The sequence below is a fragment of the Colossoma macropomum genome, unplaced genomic scaffold (genome assembly GCF_904425465.1).
Source record: "Colossoma macropomum unplaced genomic scaffold, Colossoma_macropomum, whole genome shotgun sequence".
NCBI classification, from domain to species: domain Eukaryota; kingdom Metazoa; phylum Chordata; class Actinopteri; order Characiformes; family Serrasalmidae; genus Colossoma; species Colossoma macropomum.
In genome coordinates, this window is record NW_023494801.1 from 14,070,680 (window position 1) to 14,089,532 (window position 18,853).

At 38.7% G+C, this 18,853-nt stretch overlaps 3 protein-coding genes across 3 annotated transcripts; all 3 read right to left on the reverse strand.

The window, feature by feature from the left end:
- Window positions 1–393: 393 nt before the first annotated feature.
- Window positions 394–4,113, reverse strand: pvalb8 (parvalbumin 8). Its single transcript, XM_036589958.1, has 5 exons — window positions 3,860–4,113; window positions 2,809–2,873; window positions 2,360–2,492; window positions 1,468–1,577; window positions 394–648 (listed from the first exon to the last, which is right to left on the reverse strand). The coding sequence occupies exons 2-5, from the start codon at window positions 2,867–2,869 to the stop codon at window positions 623–625; spliced, it is 330 nt and encodes a 109-aa protein (XP_036445851.1). The 5' UTR covers window positions 2,870–2,873; window positions 3,860–4,113; the 3' UTR covers window positions 394–622.
- A 4,833-nt stretch (window positions 4,114–8,946) lies between these two features.
- Window positions 8,947–11,381, reverse strand: LOC118821588 (parvalbumin beta-like). The gene is made up of 5 exons (XM_036590278.1): window positions 11,234–11,381; window positions 10,507–10,573; window positions 10,190–10,322; window positions 9,335–9,444; window positions 8,947–9,228 (listed from the first exon to the last, which is right to left on the reverse strand). Exons 2-5 carry the CDS (start codon window positions 10,565–10,567, stop codon window positions 9,203–9,205), a joined length of 330 nt encoding a protein of 109 aa, XP_036446171.1. The 5' UTR covers window positions 10,568–10,573; window positions 11,234–11,381; the 3' UTR covers window positions 8,947–9,202.
- Window positions 11,382–12,705: 1,324 nt separating this feature from the next.
- LOC118821587 (parvalbumin beta 2) lies at window positions 12,706–15,512 on the reverse strand. Its single transcript, XM_036590277.1, has 5 exons — window positions 15,381–15,512; window positions 14,516–14,596; window positions 13,537–13,669; window positions 13,304–13,413; window positions 12,706–13,009 (listed from the first exon to the last, which is right to left on the reverse strand). The coding sequence occupies exons 2-5, from the start codon at window positions 14,574–14,576 to the stop codon at window positions 12,984–12,986; spliced, it is 330 nt and encodes a 109-aa protein (XP_036446170.1). The 5' UTR covers window positions 14,577–14,596; window positions 15,381–15,512; the 3' UTR covers window positions 12,706–12,983.
- Window positions 15,513–18,853: the final 3,341 nt, after the last annotated feature.

Here is an 18,853-nt window from a genome sequence, read left to right on the forward strand (position 1 = left end):
ACTTAAACAAGCGCCCGCCAGTACAATTGCAGGTTTCGATTCATCCTGTGGGCAAACGTCACTTGAACTTACTATAACACTTATCCGTCAAGCTGAGTCTCTCAGGTTTCCACACCACTTAGCCTATAATACTGTGTTTCCTGACCACGTCACTTTACACTTTAACATGTCCAATGCTTCAAGTGTTCTTAGTTACTGTTGCGCACACTATCAGATTAAGTCTGTTCAGAATGACCAAGTGAAGATACCATTGCTTTTCCTTACACATGTTTATTGCTCTCTGTTGCTTGACTGTTAGATCCAACTGTATTCATTGAAATTGACAAACTTCAACACAACTTCAGTTTGACATTCTATAGTGTAATGTGTTCATCCAAACACCAAAAGACAACATTTAGAATATTTAACCATTTATTTTATTATTTACTTAAAATCATGTATTTTATGTAAGTGGTACATTTAGGAGATGCTTTTGCAGCCCTCTCTTTACAGGTCCTCAAAAATCAAATATAAATGGTGCTCACTGATTTGTGACAAGGGGCTTCCAGAAAAGAACAATGAGGTCTTGAGCTGTGCTGAAACATCTGAGTGAGAGGGGAGGAGGCAGCAGCAGTCTGATGATTCAGGAGAGAACCATGGCCTGGAATTCTGTTAGAAAGGAAAAACAAATTCAGTTCCATCATATGAATTGATCATGCTCCATCTACAAATGTATTCTTTCGTAAGAACTGATGTGAGGTTGCATATATATATATATATGTCAATTGCCTGTACTAAATATATATATAAATATATATTTATATATATAATATATATAAATGGTTCTTTGTACGGTTAAATGGTTCTTCTCTATGATGGAAAACTTGTATATGGTTCTTTGAAGAACTATTATTTAACTTCTTATTCTATTTAGCATAAAAAATGGTCTGCAAAAGTCAAAGGACCTTATTTTGGTACTACATAAATGCCTTTTTGATCAGAGTGTAGGCAGGTTGGAAATAACGATTTTACTATAAATATTACATCCAATCTATCCTGACAATGTCAATTTTCACAGGCATACAAAAATAAATATCATTTGAAATTAATAACATGCTCTAAATGACCATATCTTGACAAAAACTGGATTAAAGCTTAAGCATATGTAGGTGGAGCATGGACAAGTTCACTTCAGAATACACTGATAAGACATGAGGTTATATTATTATATAATTGCAGTGAAGCCTAATTTAGCTTCGCAAAAATATGTCATGCCTTTATATTGTTATTATCTTTTTCCATTGACTTAACAGGCTTAGCCATTAACCCTTATAAAAAGCACAGAAGTGATTCCGTACTGCAATAAACTGAGTTATTTCCATAAGACTTAAGCTATTGCTCTTGTCTTAGTACACCATGCTTGGTGCACTGGGACACATAAAACAAAGATTTTCCATCATGCTCATAGTGGATGGTAGTTATACTTACCCTCTGCTCCGATTTTGCCATCGTTGTCATCATCGGCAGCTGATAGGAAGGCCTTGGTCTCTTTGTCGGTCAGAACACGGGCTCCAGGTGAAAACCTCTGCAGGAAGAATCTACAAACACAAACAGAATCATGTGAACTCTTGTGGCTCTTGATGACATAACCATGTATATATAAGGAGTCCTTACACAACCATAATGTCTAGATTAAGTGTTATGTGAGCTGTGGTGGTAGATTACCTCACACCAAAACCATGAAAATATGTTCAGATCTCTTAGTGACACACAGACGAAGTAGGTTTAACAAGAGGAAAACTGCAGGGTTTATTATCCTTATCTTTTTCCTACACGAGGGCTGTTGAAGGTTTGGCCCCCGGCCAAAGTAGGCCTGTGAGGACGTTTGATTTGGTCCTATGGGAAGTTACCCTAAGCCCTCACCATTGCTCAATTTTTACCTGGTTTTAACCATAGATCACTTATTTAACTCTCAATTTCCTCCATGAATGACACACCTAAGACAAAAAAGTAAGACCCTGTCTTATACATTTTTAAGGCCTCGGAAAAGGGTGATCAGAGAACATCTCCTGGGTGAACGGTCCAGGTGTCATTGTGTTCGTGGTTCTTTGCCGAAACTCTTTGAAAGGGTTCAATTTGATGCAAAATAGTCAGGTACAAGTTGAAGGACCTCAAAATAGTTTTTTATCTTTTAATAGTGCAAATCTATATAATCTTTATAAAGTGCAGGTGCTCAGTGTTTCTCATAGTGAGTTTGTTCATTAACTCCTAACCCAAAATCTAGTAGGCCTATAAACTATATTCAAGTGCCATTAAACTGTGAAATTAATAGAACTCTGTACACTGTATGGAAATGTATAAATTTGCTAGAGTTTCATACTTGAGCTCTTCCTCCTCAATGTAGCCACTGCCATCGTTGTCGAGAATGCCGAAAACGGTCTTCACCTCTTGGGGACTTTTCTTGGTCAGACCACACAGCTGGAAGAACTTCTTGTGATTAAAGGAATCTGGTGCTTTTTGGGCGAGAAAACAGTGGTAAGTGATATAAAAGTAAAGCAGGCAGAAAAAGATCATCAGCACATCTTTATATGTTATTCTATATGAAGCCCCGCCTGGTGCTAAACATCAGCTTATCTAAAGATGGTGGTGAGATAATCTAAGGTAATCAGCAATGCAGCATATATCACGCTATGATAAGAGCTGAACTGGTACATTTTAGTCAACTGGAGGCCCAAGTTCATGCCTTTACCCACTGTACCCATCACAATTTACTTATCTAGCTAATGAAAGAGCTCTAGCCAGGTGATATCGCCTGTGGTAAATCGATACCTTGGCAGTCCTTGATAGCACTCTCGATGGCATCAGCGGAAAGGACAGATGAGAGCGACATAGTCCTGAGGAACAACCGTTTTGAATTATTAACACATTTTCAACAGGATACCTTTTTGAAGAAGCATCACCATAAAGCCAGGTCTAAATATACAGATCTCAATAAAAATAGTAGTTAAACATGTGCAGAGGTTCCACTGTTAACATTTATTATTAAGGCACTTCTTTAAGCTAACAGTAGCCACACAAGCAGGAGGCACAATGAATGAGACAGATAGAGGGCGCTCTAAGCGACAGGGTGAGCAGCCTGAAGAGAGAATTCAGCTGTCACTGAATATCAGGACAGGACAGGTCCTGAATAATATTATTATATTACAACAGGTAGATAAATGAAAAAAAAGGCAATATCCTACAGTAAATTAATGGGGAAAAATAGTATTACACAGAAACTCTACATAATAAACAGTGCAGCACTTCAGCATCAGAGACAGAATCTGCTACTGTTAACAAAGTGCAGCGGCTAATTTAAAATAAGGCAGCAAGCATCGTTTCTTAAAGTGTGACGTTATCTGATGTTTCGTAATGCCTGATTCCACACTGCATATAAAAGTAGCAAGCATCGTTAAAAAATACAGACAGAAAAACAGAAGCAAAATGTGACGAAATGAAGCAATCAAATAAAAAAAAGAAAGAGAATGGAACTGAAGCAAAAGAGAAGGAAAATGCGATGATATAAAAAAGGAAAAAAGAAAGCAAAAGGCAACGAAACAAAGCAATCAAACAAAGAAAGAAGGGAAATGAAGCAAAGAAAGAGAAAAATAAAAAAAGGAAAAAGTGACGAAACAAAGCAATGAAACAAAAAAAGAGAAAAGAGAAATGAAGCAAAGAAGGAAAGAAAGAAAAAGGAAAACGTGACGAAACAAAGCAATCAAATAAAAAAGAAAGACGAGGAAAGAAAAAAAAAAGAAAGAAAGAGAGGCAGGGTCTGCAGAGTGAGAGAGTAAAGCCCCTCCGGCTGTGTCCGCGTCCTGCCCGGTGAGTCCACACTTACCCTGTGCAGTAGGTGCGAGCAGGTGATCCGGCGGAGAGGGAAGGCTGTGTGGTGAGCGCTGTCCGTCAAACGGGGGATTTATATACGTCTGATTGCGGTGACAATGGGCAATTCTTAAGTTACCTGTCTGTGGATCAAATTCGAACTGCCAGGCCCGGATCAAATTTCCTGCCTAACTAATTAACCTTTACTATTTATATCCAGCCAGGAGCTGAGTGTGGACAGCCTAGTCCCGATACTCTCTTTTAAACGAGAAATTAAATAATAGGAGCTGTGATGTCTATTGTGTTTTTTCGCCTTTTCTATGTCCCGCCCACCTCAGTTCATCATCAGAAAAAAAGCTCACTCCATCCATTCCTACATCGCTACCTCTTTGAACCCAATGGCTCCCACACACACACACCCGGGTTCTCCAGCTCTGTTATTCTACGCGCGGTTGTATTCACTATTATGTAATTAGTCAGTTGGAAAAACAGTGTCTGAACCATGTGTCTGAGATGATAAAGGCATGAATGAAGAAAATCTTTACATTTAGTAATCTTTGTTTTGTTTTTTAAGCCTCTGTGGAGCACTTTGAAAAAACAAACTGATATATACAAATTACAAATAGTGTTTAATACATGTCAGCTTGTATTGTAATTACGAAAAGGTACATGCAGGGCGTTGTGCAGCAAAATAGTGCCCAAAGGATTTTTTTTTGGATTTTTTAGGATTTACCACGATTTTACTATGATCTACTTCACATATCATTGCTGTTTAGGACAAAACCTTGTATATCCATTTTTGCTGTTATTAATTTTTTGTCATAATCTGAAAAGGCCATTTGCCCTTTATGACGTGTCAAAATTTCATGATGAACAGACCAACAGAAATGCTCCAAAATTTCTTGGGAAAAAGTATTTGTCCATTCACTTCCATTAAAAGTTATGACTGTTTTTCCATGTCCTGTAAAGTTACTTTTTTGGAGATGTTTTTGCTCCAACGGCAACGATATGTAGGTTTTGGATAGCATATAAAATGGCTATATTTACATTTTCGACATTGGACCCCTGGTTGCCATCAGCACCACTGTAAAGACATCTGTAAAGAGTCAGTAGGTTTCTTCACAATAAACCATTTCACACCGGCCACTCTGAGAGGCTTTTTTTCATCTCAACCACTGAATTATGATGTTTTGAAAAATCACTGGAGTTGCCCTTTAAAGCCTCATACTGTCTCTATGAATCTCACTCTTTTAAATCCCCCAAAATCTGCCCACCAGATTTATTATTTATTTCTGCTGTTTTTGTCCCTAATCATTCCTAAATTTCTTCTGTTCCATGCTGTCAGACTGCACTCTCTCAACAGATGGAGGTCTGTCTCTCTCTCTCTCTCTCTCTCTCTCTCTGTCTCTCTCTCACTGTCTCTCTCTCTCATGCATACATGTTTCCACACAGTACTGTATTTGTTAATCAAAGAATGTTCTGGTCACAGTAAACACTTGGCTGTTGTTTTTTCCTCACTGCCTTACTGATTCAGGTATGTAAGGTCATGTTTTTGCTGGCACCCAGCGGCACCATATATTTTGGCATACTGTAATCAGTGTCCACTATGCACCTGCCAAGAACATTTATTATGGAAGAGGAGCAGGTCATGTTGCCTGTCAGCTCACCAATGAGAAATGAACTCCTACAGAGTTAAATTAGACTCAGTTTACTTCCAGTTGGATTTGATTCAAATGCTGGTGTTTTTATTGTGTTATTATGCCTTTCAGATTGGCCTTATTTACTCACAGGCCTACAAAATCATCCTTTGTAGTAGTCTGAGGTCATTTAACGTCGTTTAAGGTCATTTAAGGTGTAAGCGGATTCTTTATTCCAGCGGTGTTACCTGTGATACCCCTGATACCTGACCAGTGACACGGTACCTGCATTCTCAGTTGGGTAGTTCTTGTTACACCCATTTACACAAAGTCTTCTTTTTTCTTCTGAGTTGTTCTTTAGGGTTACTTTAGTGTGAATAAGAACCCTGTCAACATACAGTAGTGTGCAGAAGTCAGAGGCTACCATTTTGTTTACTGAATTTCTAGTGAAACAAGGTATAATTTTTTGTGTGTCAGAAAAAAAGCAGGAAACATATATTTAACAGAAAAATGACAAAAAAGCCTCCAACCCTGAGCGAATTATCAAATCTATTAGAATTGAATTTCTCTGCTGTTTACTTTTGAGCACTCTACTGCCACTTTAACACTTTAATCCCTCTTAAAAAGATACTAGAACATTTGCGCCAGCAACCACCTAAACGCACTTCAGATGCCTTACAAAGTTCTTTCTCATGTGTGTCTAAAATAGCTAAAGGAGATATTTCTAAGGAAATAGAGAAAAAATAAGGTAATTTACTCACATATGGAAGGTAAAAGTCACAGAAAAAACAGGAGTTTCCAAAACTGGAGTTAAAAATTAATAAAAGATACAAAGAAAATGGAACAGTGCTCTTAAAAAAGATGGTTCTTTAAGGGTTCTAGAGAAAAGGGAATGGTTCTGTTTAGAACTTTGAGTAATATGTAGAACCATTTCATGCTTAAGTAGTTCTTTGCATGGTGAAATGTTCTTCAGACTGATGGAGAATGTGTTGTACGTGGTTCCATACAGCACCAAAAATGGTTCCTCTATTATTAGAATGTTAAGCTTGTAACAATAGAAGAACATGTTTTGGTGCTATACAGAACCTTTTTTCAAAAGGTTTCTATATAGAACCATATACAACACATTCTCCATCAATCTGAAGAACACACTTCACCATGCAATGAACCATTTAAGTATATATAGAACTTATTTTGTATACAGAATCATTGCCTTTACTAAAGAACTCTTGAAGAACCACCTTTTTTAAGTGTGAGTACAAAACCTTCTAGACTACCTAAAATATCACCACACAAAAACTCTTAAAAAGCATCTACAGCACATTCTCCATCAATCTGAAGAACCCTTTCATGATGCAAAGAACGCTTTAATCATGCAAAGCGTTAACTGAATGTTCATGGTTCTATATACAACCATTTTCTTCCATAAAGAACCCTTGAAGAACTGTCTTTTTAGTAAGTGTAGACTGTTTTTCATAAAATCAAGCTCCACTCTTGCTTCAGATCTGATAAATCCACAGGTGTCCATCGGGCCGATGTGAGAAGAGAACTCAACACTATGTGTCTGAAAGAATGTGTGGCTAAAGAAAAAAGAAACTGGAGAAATGGGATTGCTTATTATCGTGAGGAACAGAAAATGCAACCAACCTCTAAGACTGAACTTTGGAGGTGTTTAAAAATATCCCTGCAGATTTCTTCTAAAGAATAAAAAACAAGTCTGTGGAAAAGAACGGAAGCTGTAATAAAGGCAAAGAGTAGCCTGGATGAATACTGTTTTTTTTAGTTTAGTTGTTGAGGTTTCTGTGCAATTTTCTGATAAAAATCTGTTTTCCTTTTTTCCCTGATACTCAAAAAACTTGTATGTAATGGCTGTTTTGTCTGGAAATTAAATACATTAAAGGGTTGTCTCTGACTTTTGTATCATAGTGTATCAAGAGTCTCAAAACTCTGATGCAGTGAGAACCTTAATTAAAGTTAAGTTACCACAGGGCTGCATCTTCTTCATGATATCGCAGATAAATACGCTAGTAAGCTCTCACTTCTGAGATTTCCCACTGAAATATGGCCTACAGTCGCATTTAACGTTTGTCCAAATTGTAAGGAAACCAGAGCAGAAGAACAGAAGATTTCTTTCATACAATTCTTTCTCCATGTCAGAGACTGGATGTGGAGAATCCTTTAGTGTCAGGTAGAACCATTTATTTTTTGCTTTTTACATTTTGCAAAAGTTCCACTTTGTGCCAGAAAAGTTCTCCTACATTGAAAAAACTGTAGAATTACTAAAGGAGCTTTCATTCGAGACTTTAGGTCTATATATTGGTTGTTTCAATTAATATGTTCATCATCATTAGTCAGTGTATTTGTTACCTGCTTTTTTTCAGCAGGTAAATGAAGCCTATAATTTGTGGTTATGGAAAGAAGGTGTAGGCTCCTCTGTGAAACCACAGAGAAGCTGGTGGAACAGTAATTGCCACGTGTGAAGTTTTGAGGATTTATCTTCACATATTCTATCATTTAGCTATTAATATAGCTTTGTGCTGGATATGTAAGGGTATGTACTACTTGATACCTGGTTTTATTTCATGGTTTACCTTTATACTTTAACTTTGGCAATGCATCTATATCTAATAGTGATCTGTCTCACCTGAAGTTTGTCCTCACATTCTGAGCGTAAGGTGACCTACTACAATGAAGATAGAAACCCAAGAGTTTGGCACGCTCACATGAGGATGAGACTGATGAGGACACCGGATCCAGTTGTACTTCTTATTACCCATAGGCCATGATGTCATGCACTAAGTCAATAACACATGTCCACTGGCTTAGTGTATCTCAGCTAAAGCCCTGGAGGACCCCTGCACTGTGTGATTTTGGTTTTTCACTGATTCAGCTCATGCACACCTGAATGCCTGATGAGTTTGATCAGATGAGTCATTAGGGTTTGGTGTAAAGATCTCCAGGAGCAATGGCCACATAGAAAGGCCTGTTAGGTAATTGGCCATGTCCGCTCATTCACAAGAAAGCACTGCCATCTACTGGACAACTCAAGCACAAGCAGTTTTACAGACTTAATGACATCACTTGACACCTGCCAGAAGGTAGACCACTGCTCCTGCTGTGATGTTGCAGTAGTAGGTTATTAAATAACCATTGTGATATTGATGATGATGGATGAGTACAAGCTTATAATGAGGGTGATGGAGGTGTGTGAATATGAGAATGATGATGGGCCTGATGATATCCCTATAGCCCACACTAATTTGTATGCAATATATCATTTTCATAGCACATTCCTTTGGCTGTTTGGTTTAAGTGTTCCTATCAAGCTCCTCTACTATCTGATAACAGACTTATGATTGGGATGTCATATGCTGTTTCATTCTGCTTGTGTTCTAAATTTTTAGGCCTGTTAAAACCACAAGAAACACATACATCATAAGTTTTGGAATGAATGGAGAGAAAGTCGATATTGCAAAAGAATATTTATTCTTTTCTTATCGTCCGTTCCCGTAAAAGTGCATTAGATTTTACAGTAAGCAAAATTCATATTTAAGACAGGATACACAGCCGTGCTACATTCACAATCATCATTTTGGACAGTGTGCTGCATGGGAGGAAACTTCTCATAAGCATAGGTATAAAAATTATTTATAGTCAGATGAAAATGGGAGGTCTTGGGCAAAGTTGTTCCTTCAGAGCAAGAGGTGTTGGTCAGAAGCAATTTATGCCTTAACCAGGCTAGCGAACTCTGTGAGGAGAAAAGAAAAAAGGGGTCAACAGTGAAGCCAAGCAAGACCCAAGAACCTTTTTTTTTATCATTGTGTGTTTAAGAGAAGAAAAAAATAAACACCCACCATCAGCTCCGATCTTGCCGTCACCGTCGGTGTCTCCAGCCTTCAGGAAAGTCTTGGTCTCGGCGTCAGTCAGTGCCCTTGCACCGGCCTGGAAGTTCTGCAGGAACAGCCTGAGGAGAGAGCATGAGCATGCAGGTTAGCATTAGCACTTAGCCAGTGTGCGAAGTACCCCCCATTATTTGGGGGGGTCCCTTGTTGGCTGACTACTAACAAAGCCCTTATAAGAAAGCCTGTTCACTTGGCAGCCATCTTGGCAACGCTGCTGGGCAGTTATTTCCAGCCATGCAAGACCAGAATCTCTTTAAATGGAAAGAGACCAAAATACTCGAAAGTGAAGGTCAGATTACTGTATAGAACAATATTTGAAACCACTGATAAAATCTGACAAAAACCTAATAGTTTGTCATGTTTGGTTCAGTGACACACAGTAAACCGGGTTGTTCTGGCTACTGTACTTGCGCAGATCTTGACAACAGGAGGGGGCTTTTGCCGCTTGGGGCTTAAGCAGCAAGCTGGTTGGCTCTTTTTATTGAAGGGCGGGAGTTTCTCTGCAGATGCATGACATGTTGAATGTTACGAGCTTTCCCATTCATATTTTAACCGGTTACCATCTCCTCCTTTATAACGTCTCTAGTGTTGACTCAACTTCAATGGCAACACAAATGTTTGGTTTAACAGTTCTTCGTTTGGAAATGCTCTTTTGGTCATGTGACAGACAGCAAATAAGTTTATTTTCAGGGACCCCCCCAAGAAATTTGAATTTTCCCTAGGACCTCCTGTATTTAACACCTTGCAGCCCACACTTTCTTTCTTTATGACTGAATGAATCGGTCAGTGTATGAAGTGATCTCTTACTTAAGCTCGTCCTCCTCAATGAAGCCACTCTTGTCCTGATCAATGATGGCGAAAGCCTTCTTGACATCATCAGCAGATTTGCCAGTCAGACCAACCTTCTGGAAGAAGGCCCTGTGGTCGAATGAGCCGTCGGCTGAGAGACAAATGAAACATATTATAATAATGCTGATACAATAATGTAAGTAATGTCAAATGTAAATCAAAGTGTGTAAAATGTAAATAATACTACTACTGCCACACTTTTCTAATCTGTTTATTGTTATTGAGACACCCTAACAAGTCCTGCCATGTGAACAAACTACTTGAAATCATAATACCTTTGCATGCATCCAGGGCTGCAGCGACATCAGCGGCGTTCAGGATTCCGGCGAATGCCATCTTTAGCTGAATGAGAAAACAAAGACATATATAAATGATATAGCCAACAATAATAAAATATCAATACATACATGATATGTGTGACATGCAGCACTAAGACACCCCCATCTTCAAATCCTCTATCAAATGCTCTCAAAGCTGCCTTTAAACAATGCATATGCAGTTTGGCTTCAGGTCTTACTGAAGTCCACATTACATTTCTTAATTGCTTTTAGAATTTAGTCTCTCTCACGATTTAATATCCAGCCTTTTGCCAGTATGCAATCAGGCTGTCCCAGGAAAACCGCCAAGAAGCGGGCAGCAATCTGATCCACGTCACATTGGCTCATTATAACGACGTTATATCCCAAAGGTCCAACATGTGACGATGTGGTCCTTTAAAAAAAAACCCAAAACAACAATGAAGGAGGAGGTAGGGAAGCTCCCCCTCACATCCAAAGTGAAGTCCAGAACGGATTCAGAGGAGGTGAATTTCTTTACTTTTTTCTTTTCTTTTTTGGACCATCAGTAAATAACGGTTTGGAGGCTTAGTGCAGATGCATTGTTACAGAACTGCAGATCCCATTCAGGGCGACAGTTTGCTTCTTCCTCTAAAAATCTCAGCAGGTGTCCCTGCAGTGGTGGTCCCCGCGGAAGGGCTCCTGTTTGTATGGGCTGGAAACTCACCTCTTGGGTCTTTCCTGTGGGTGGGAAGATTCAGAAGACTCGAGCAAACTGCAGTGAAGCCGGGCCCGCCGATCTCCACCTTATATACTCCCACGCCGCCGAAATATGAGGCATAATGTAACGGACACCCAATGGAAGGGGGCTGCCTGAAACGCGGCCAAGCAGAAGGAGCGTACTATATTTATCTGCATTAAATGAAGATGCTTAAAAGGTGAGTTTGAAAAAAAAAAAGTTCCTGATATCGCGCATTGCTAATAATACACGCTGCTGAGGCGGTTGAAACGGCGGCTGCTGGCGAAAGTGGCTAATGTGGAGAAGTGCATGTATGGATATCACGGTGGGCAGTTGGAGTCCAGCGCTGGCACGACAGAGGACACAGCTCGGCTCGCCCTTACGACGCGCCAGAGTGCCTTTTTACTACAAGATATCAGAGTTTGCTTTTTATCTTGAAGCTAATGTTAAGGAATGTTATGTTAGCTTCGCATTTGCAGCCAAAGAACTTCGCAAGCTTGATTAGATTTTATCAGCCTAGCTTTTTAAGCACGAAATGTACAAGTACAACGTACTGTTAACGTTATTCGGCTAGAGATACAAGGATGAAGTCCATTTAAGCGTATTTACTCACTTTCAAAGCGATAAATGCCTTTTTTTTGCTAAATATGTAGCATGTTGAACGCTATTTTGCTACGTTTGCTAAGTTTGAATAAAAACAAACAGAGCACCTTCAGTCTGGCACATTTTTTCATGTATTTCTCACATTTTCTCATCTGTACTCGATTCTTTCGTATGTTTCGACTTTTATTATTAATTTTTTGAGCGATATTTTTATTTTTAACTTGTATAATTTGTCTCACAGTGCTCTTAGCAAAATACTCTTTTTTAGTTTAATTTTGAGCCCTATTATATTTATTTATCAACCTGACGGCTGCATCCTCTTGTAGACAGAAGGGGGCAGCACTATCCCACCTGACCAATAAGGTAATAAATATTTCCGTCAGCTGGACTGTAAGTTACTGCTGCACGCACTTGTTTGTGTCAGTTTCACTGAATATTAATCTGTTTTTTTTTATTTTTTTTTATTTTCCCTTCATGTCTTCATGACCAAAGATAAAGCATGTTACTGAAATACCTTCAGGCTGTTAACTAATTTGGTGTTATCCAGCTATTAAGCAATTAAAATTATTAAGTTTATTCTTTTTGGAAGACCTGACCAGCCCCTCTGTCTAAGTGCTATTCTGAGCATCCAGGAAGCCACTATGGACTGTAACTGGACATGTGAAAAGTATCCTTTGCAAATCCTTTCCAATGCATCCCAGTAAATCTCTGGGCCTTCCCTCAGCAGCTAGAGTGCCAAAACTGTGCTGTTCCTTTTCAGAGCCCCCCAACCCCCCCACCCTGAGGGTGTTATTCTAATAGGTGCCCCTTGGCAGCAGGTGACAAAAGAAGTGAAAAAACCACCCTAAGCGCAAAGACATTTTACACCAAAACTACATTTATTCCTTGTTTTTCACTCTTCCCCGGAAGTGCATAAGAGACATTTGCACAAGCCAACAGGCTTGAAATAAAACACGTCCAAATAACATTAATAATACACTATAAGGACACTGTGTTCAATGTCAAGTAGATTGTCCAAAGTCAGTTCATAAATACGATATAAAAAATATGATCTTAGGTCAGCTGCGAGAGAGTTGTGAGCAGAAGCTTGAGTTCTGGTTCCATGAACTGAGATGGGTCTTGGTCAGAAGGAAATTTATGCCTTTACAAGAGCAGCGAACTCTGTGAGATAGAATAGAGATGAAACTACAATTAGTAAATTCTGTAAAAAACACCTACTTAGCTATTCCCTAGCTTAGATGATTACTGGCCATTCATATTATTATTGCCGGTCACTGATACTGTTGGCTTATCGCTTAGTCTTAAGCTACCTAGTGTCTTCATATTCAAGAATCATTCATTCAAACATTTACTAAGTAGGGCCTAACTAATGATTTCTATACTACTTAATCTGCATCTGCATTGCTGAAGTTGACTTATGTCATGTGAGCAGTGGGTCAGTGCATATTGAATTACCATCAACTCCGATCTTGCCGTCACCATCACTGTCACCAGCAGCAAGGAAAGCCTTGGTCTCTTTGTCAGTCAGTGCCCTGGCACCGCTCTTGAAGTTCTGCAGGAAAAGCCTGTAAAGACAGCGCAGATGTTTTTAGTTGGCTTCATTCATAGCTCCGCTGGCTCAGACACTTGCCAGTGGTTTGGGTAGAATTACGATGGATGATTGACTGATGCCAAGAATGAGCTCTTACTTCAGCTCCTCCTCCTCAATGAAGCCGCTGTTGTCCTGGTCAATGACGGCGAAAGCCTTCTTGACCTCATCGGCAGACTTGGAAGCCAGGCCAACCTTGGCAAAGAAGCTCTTGTAGTTGAAGGAGTCAGCAGCTGAGGGTTGAGAATATTGTGAAATTACTGACACAATGTACATGATCATCTGTGATGTGCTGAGGAACCTATGTTGTCCATCCATTCGAGTCAGAAATCTCATCTGTATTCCTTTTGGGTTTTTCTCTTAGTAAGAGAAAGATTTGTAGTAATTCTACACATAAAAAGATAGTTCTTCAAGGGTTCTTTAGTAAAGCTGATAGTTCTATTTAGGATCATGAGTTCTGTACAGAACATTTCATGCCTAAATGGTTTTTTGCAGGGTGAAATGGTTTAGATTGATGGAGAACGTGTTGAATATGGTTCTATGTAGAAAAGGGTTATAAGTTTGATATTATAACAAATGAAAAACGCTTTTCGTCCTATACTGAAATATTTTCAAAAAGGTTCTATAAAGGCAGTGGTTCTGTTTTGTCCATATACAACATACTCCATCAACCTAAATAACGATATCACCACCCGAAGAACCCTTTAAACATGTAATGGCTCTATACAGAACCCATGGTTTAAACTTTACTAAAGAAACCTTGAAGGACCATCTTTTTACAGCAACTTCTACAAGAATCTTATAGTAAATTCAGCCAATTGCTATAGTTTACTACGGGATACTACACAAGAACTGCAGATGACTATAAAACAGTACTATGAGGCAAAAGATCTTATAGATTATTATAAAAGTATTGTTTACCACTATAGAAATATCACAGTTTCTTATGACTATAAGATTCTATAGAAACATCATCACTGTATATCTTTGTAAGGATCCCTCTGAATGCTATTTTAAATACAACTGATACTTAAAAATTGAGATTTAATCAGATATGTAGTGAGGAAGGACCACCTTACCCTCACAGGCAGCAATAGCTGCGTTCACATCAGCATCAGCCAGGATTCCAGCGAAGGCCATTTTTTCTAAATCTGATCAAGCTGCAAAAACAACAGGCAGTAAGTTCTTGGTATATTTTGCATAAGAATGATTCAGAATGAAATGAAATGCCAGTTCTAATGTCTTATAGCCTCCTTTATTTGTAGCTACGCTAATTATTTTGTTTTTATCGTATCTGTGGTACAGTTAGCTGAATATGCTAACGCGTAGTAACGAAACAAGAGTCGTTGTGTGCGCATGCGTGATGAGAACGATTGTGCAGAAAAGTAGCAGCGTCACACGTTCTATTCTATTCTATTCAGACTGGTGTCAATACAGATTTATCAATCTCCAGTTCACATAAACCATGACGGCCCGATGTTTCTCTTGTGATGGGACTCCACAGCAAATCTCCAGCACTGAATTCACACCGGAGGTGTTGCGTTAACACCAGCAGCTGGACACTAATGGACCTTGGAGTTCAACGCTGGAGATGTTTGCTGTGTGGAAGAGCTAGAAGGCATGCTAACAGGCCCTGATGTTCTCCCCCCCTTCAGTTTCGATGAATCATCCTCAGTGATCCAATCACAAACGCCTCCGTTTCACCAACTAAGCGCTGAATTCAGCACTGCACATTCAGTAAGTCCAATTTGTTCTGCTTGGCCAGCGCTAATGTAGATGGACTCCTCAATCACTAAGACCATATTCCAAAGACGAGCGTCCGCTGCTTTTCTTTAACACGACTGCTGTGTTCGCAACAGCCTCCTAAACTCTCTGCAGGCCTGAAGACTCTCTGTGTTTTTTTCCTCAGCGAAAGGAAAGCATCGTGCATCATCTCTCACTCACCTTGCGCTCCTCCAAGGCGAGTGAAAAAGCAAAGGAGTAAGTCGAGGTGTGCCCTTGGGACCCTTGCTGGCCTCCTTATATACCCCTCGACTTCTCACCATACAGCAGTTTGGGCCTCAGTAATAGATACGGCACATGGACCTTGCGAATAGTTTCGAGTGAAAAAATGTGTCCAGTAGTCAAGTTGGGCTATTTTTATCCCCTCAAATGATGCTCAAAAACATGTGTGCGACGTATAGACTCGCCCTGCTCCTCCTATATCGGCTGCTATCCATTCTCACCTTATCAGCCACTTACACTGCAGACTAATTCCTTTAGGTTGGTGTCATGTCTCCAGCAAAGCCACTGCTAAACTGTTTGTAGGTATGAGTTAATTAACCAATACTGTTGGCCTACATGCAGGCCTAGTACCTGAAAGTGTTAAACAGACGCAACATATCATTTTACTAAGAAACACATTAAATTACAGTTAAAGCAAGAGGAAATATCAATTTTACTGTAAATTTTATGACTGTATATTAATAACTCTGGAAGCCTGATAGACTACTGTTTGACTTTTAGGCACATTTGTTTGGGCCTAGGCTGTGTCTCCACTGGTGAAGATACCAAAAGAATAAAATAAAAAAAAAAAATTAAATGTGCACCTGCGTTTGAGCACACGTTTATTTAACCACAGTGTTGATTAAATTTAAGTTACACATAAGTGTTTAAAGTTCTGTACATTAGCCTCTCCTAATATACAGTACTGTGCAAAAGTCAGAGATCACCCTTCATGTATTTAAGTTCTAGTCAAAATGGCCATTAAGTACAAGTTACTCATTTTTCAGCATAAGGAAAACTTGAAAAAAAAATTTAACAGAAAATTACACAGAAGACTCAACAATTATTATAATACTTTTAGCATTTTCTCTTTGCTTTTATTACAGCTTTCATTCTTTTTGGCAACAAAAAAAAATGCAGGGATATTTTTTTCAGTGTTACCAAGAAATACATTGAAACATAGATAAAGCAGACCAAACATCAATTATAGTCATTATTATGCAGGGCTCCAGACTGCGACTGAAATGGTCGCAATTGCGACCACAATTATTAATTTGCGAGTAATAAAATGAATTAACTCGCCAGTGGCGACAGGTAGCAACTTTGGATTATTATTATTAATTATATGGGTAACTATTTATCACTATTGTTCTGTATTTATTACTTTTTTGTTTTTATTTTACATTTTCTTTTAGCACCTGTCCAGGGTGTATCCTGCCTTCCGGCCAGTGACAGCTGGGATAGGCTCCAGCACCCCACCGCGACCCAGAAGGATAAGCGGTTTAAATGATGGATGGATTTTCTTTTAGCATTTTTTTTTTATCTTAAAATGTAACCGCCGACTTTAGCGTCACATCAATCACAAAATCTACGTCTCTGTCAGACCTTAAGAGGTGATCTGCTCAACCCCAGTCTGACCCAGGACCAGTGAACCAGTGAAAGACGTACACTAAGATGTACTTTAACAGCCGTCACTTCATGCAGAAGAACAACCACAGGAAGATTTCAGAACTTCTTGGCTACAGGAATTAGCGTGACTCAGATATGGTAACATAAAGCAGACTATACTGCGAATTATGTCCGAAAGAAGCCAAGATACAGCTGGAAAATGGATTTCTTAACAGGAACGAATCATTTCAAAAGAGGCGGTGAAAAAACACGGTCGAACGCATAAAACACACGAGATTTCATTATTGCAAGAGTGCTCCTTAAGGAAACTTCCTTAGCTCGTGCAGTGTCTCGTGCAAGCGAAAAAACAGCCGAGAAAGAGCTCAAAGAGCTGAAAATTGAATTCAACACAGCCTAGGTGACAGAACGTGAAGAACAACCATTGACCAAAGTCACTTCCCAAATCTCATTAACGAAAAGCAGCGGACTGGATGTGTCGAGAATCAGCCACGGTGGAAGGCAGAGATACTTAAAGGGGAATCCATCGATTTTTCAAAATTTCTGTACAATTCAGCAGTTGAGATTTAAACAGTCATTGTTTTAATGTGAAATGGTTTATTAGCAGAGAACTTACAGACTCATGTCTTTACAGTGATGGTGATAGAAACCAGCACCCCTGATGTCTACAATGCAAATGTAGCCATTTTATTTACTATCCAATACCATCAGTGAACTTGAGTTTTTATGTAACGTTGATGATGGTAAAATAGTGGTAAATCTGAAAATTCTTTGGGGACTATTTTGCCTTAGAACACCCTTCATATCCCTCCACCATGAATGGATTAAAATTAATTGATTAAAATATGTTTAAACCAAAACTTTATCACAAAGTTACTGTAAAACAATGTCTCAGACATCAGGTTGTGTATTCATAACCATTAAACAACCACATAATACCTTTCTGTGAGGGAGCATTTAGAGACGTTTAACTCCTCAGACGTCTGGTTCCTATCATCATCATTGTAAACAATTACAGACTCTGTAAGTCTCTCTAGAACAAAGCGTTTCATACCAGACCACTCTGCATGATTTTTTTAAAATGTAAACCATTTAATTATGCAGGAATTTTGAAAAATCAATGAAGTTCCCCTTTAAATCACATAGCTGACCTGAGGTGTGTTGAAAAGCTTTTTTGCGTATTACTATTTGGCACTTAAAAAAACCTATTGACTCCTAATTTTTTAGGAGCCAATGGCTCCTTAAGCTGTTTTTTGTCTGGAACCCTGAATTATAGCAACATTACGGTAAAAATAACACTGTAGTAATACTCTGGAACCTTTATAGATTACTGTTTTGTTTAGACCTAGATTGTGTTTTTATAGGAGAAGATACCAAGAGAAAGAAATTTATGAAGAAAAAATGTATATATTTGAAGGTTTTCTTACAATCTGATTGGCTCAGCCGCGTTCAAAGCCGTTGTAAAATCTGCCATATACACACACCTATGACCACCTATAAACTGAGCTCTGTATCTGTCTAGGATAAAATACTTCACAATGGGTTTCATAGCATTGCTGTCAAAAAACTACAATCATCATACTGAAGGATAAAATATTTATACCTGAACAATCCTAAAATGAAATTGAAATTAAAAAAGTAAGTACATTTGCCAAACAGGCACAACAATAAATTTGCAGTTTTTTTCTGCAGTTTTTCTTTTTTGGTATTCAATATTCTGGCAACTCAAATATTGTGAGGTAGGTGTTGAATTTGCAATGCAAACAGACTTGTTAGCAATAGTGCTGACTAAAACTGCACTGTAGGATTTGGAACACTTCTTGAAATATTAGTGACTTATTAAACTTTAAGTAGCTCTAAAGTAATACACTCCAGAAGTCACATGACTATCTAGAACCTACAGGAATCAACTGCTGCTAATTCAAAGGAATTTAGGTCATAATTCATCCTCAAAAATTTGCATAACAAAGTCTTAACAGAGTGTTTGTTTTGCATTACAACTAATAGTGTATGTGTAATTTGGGCTT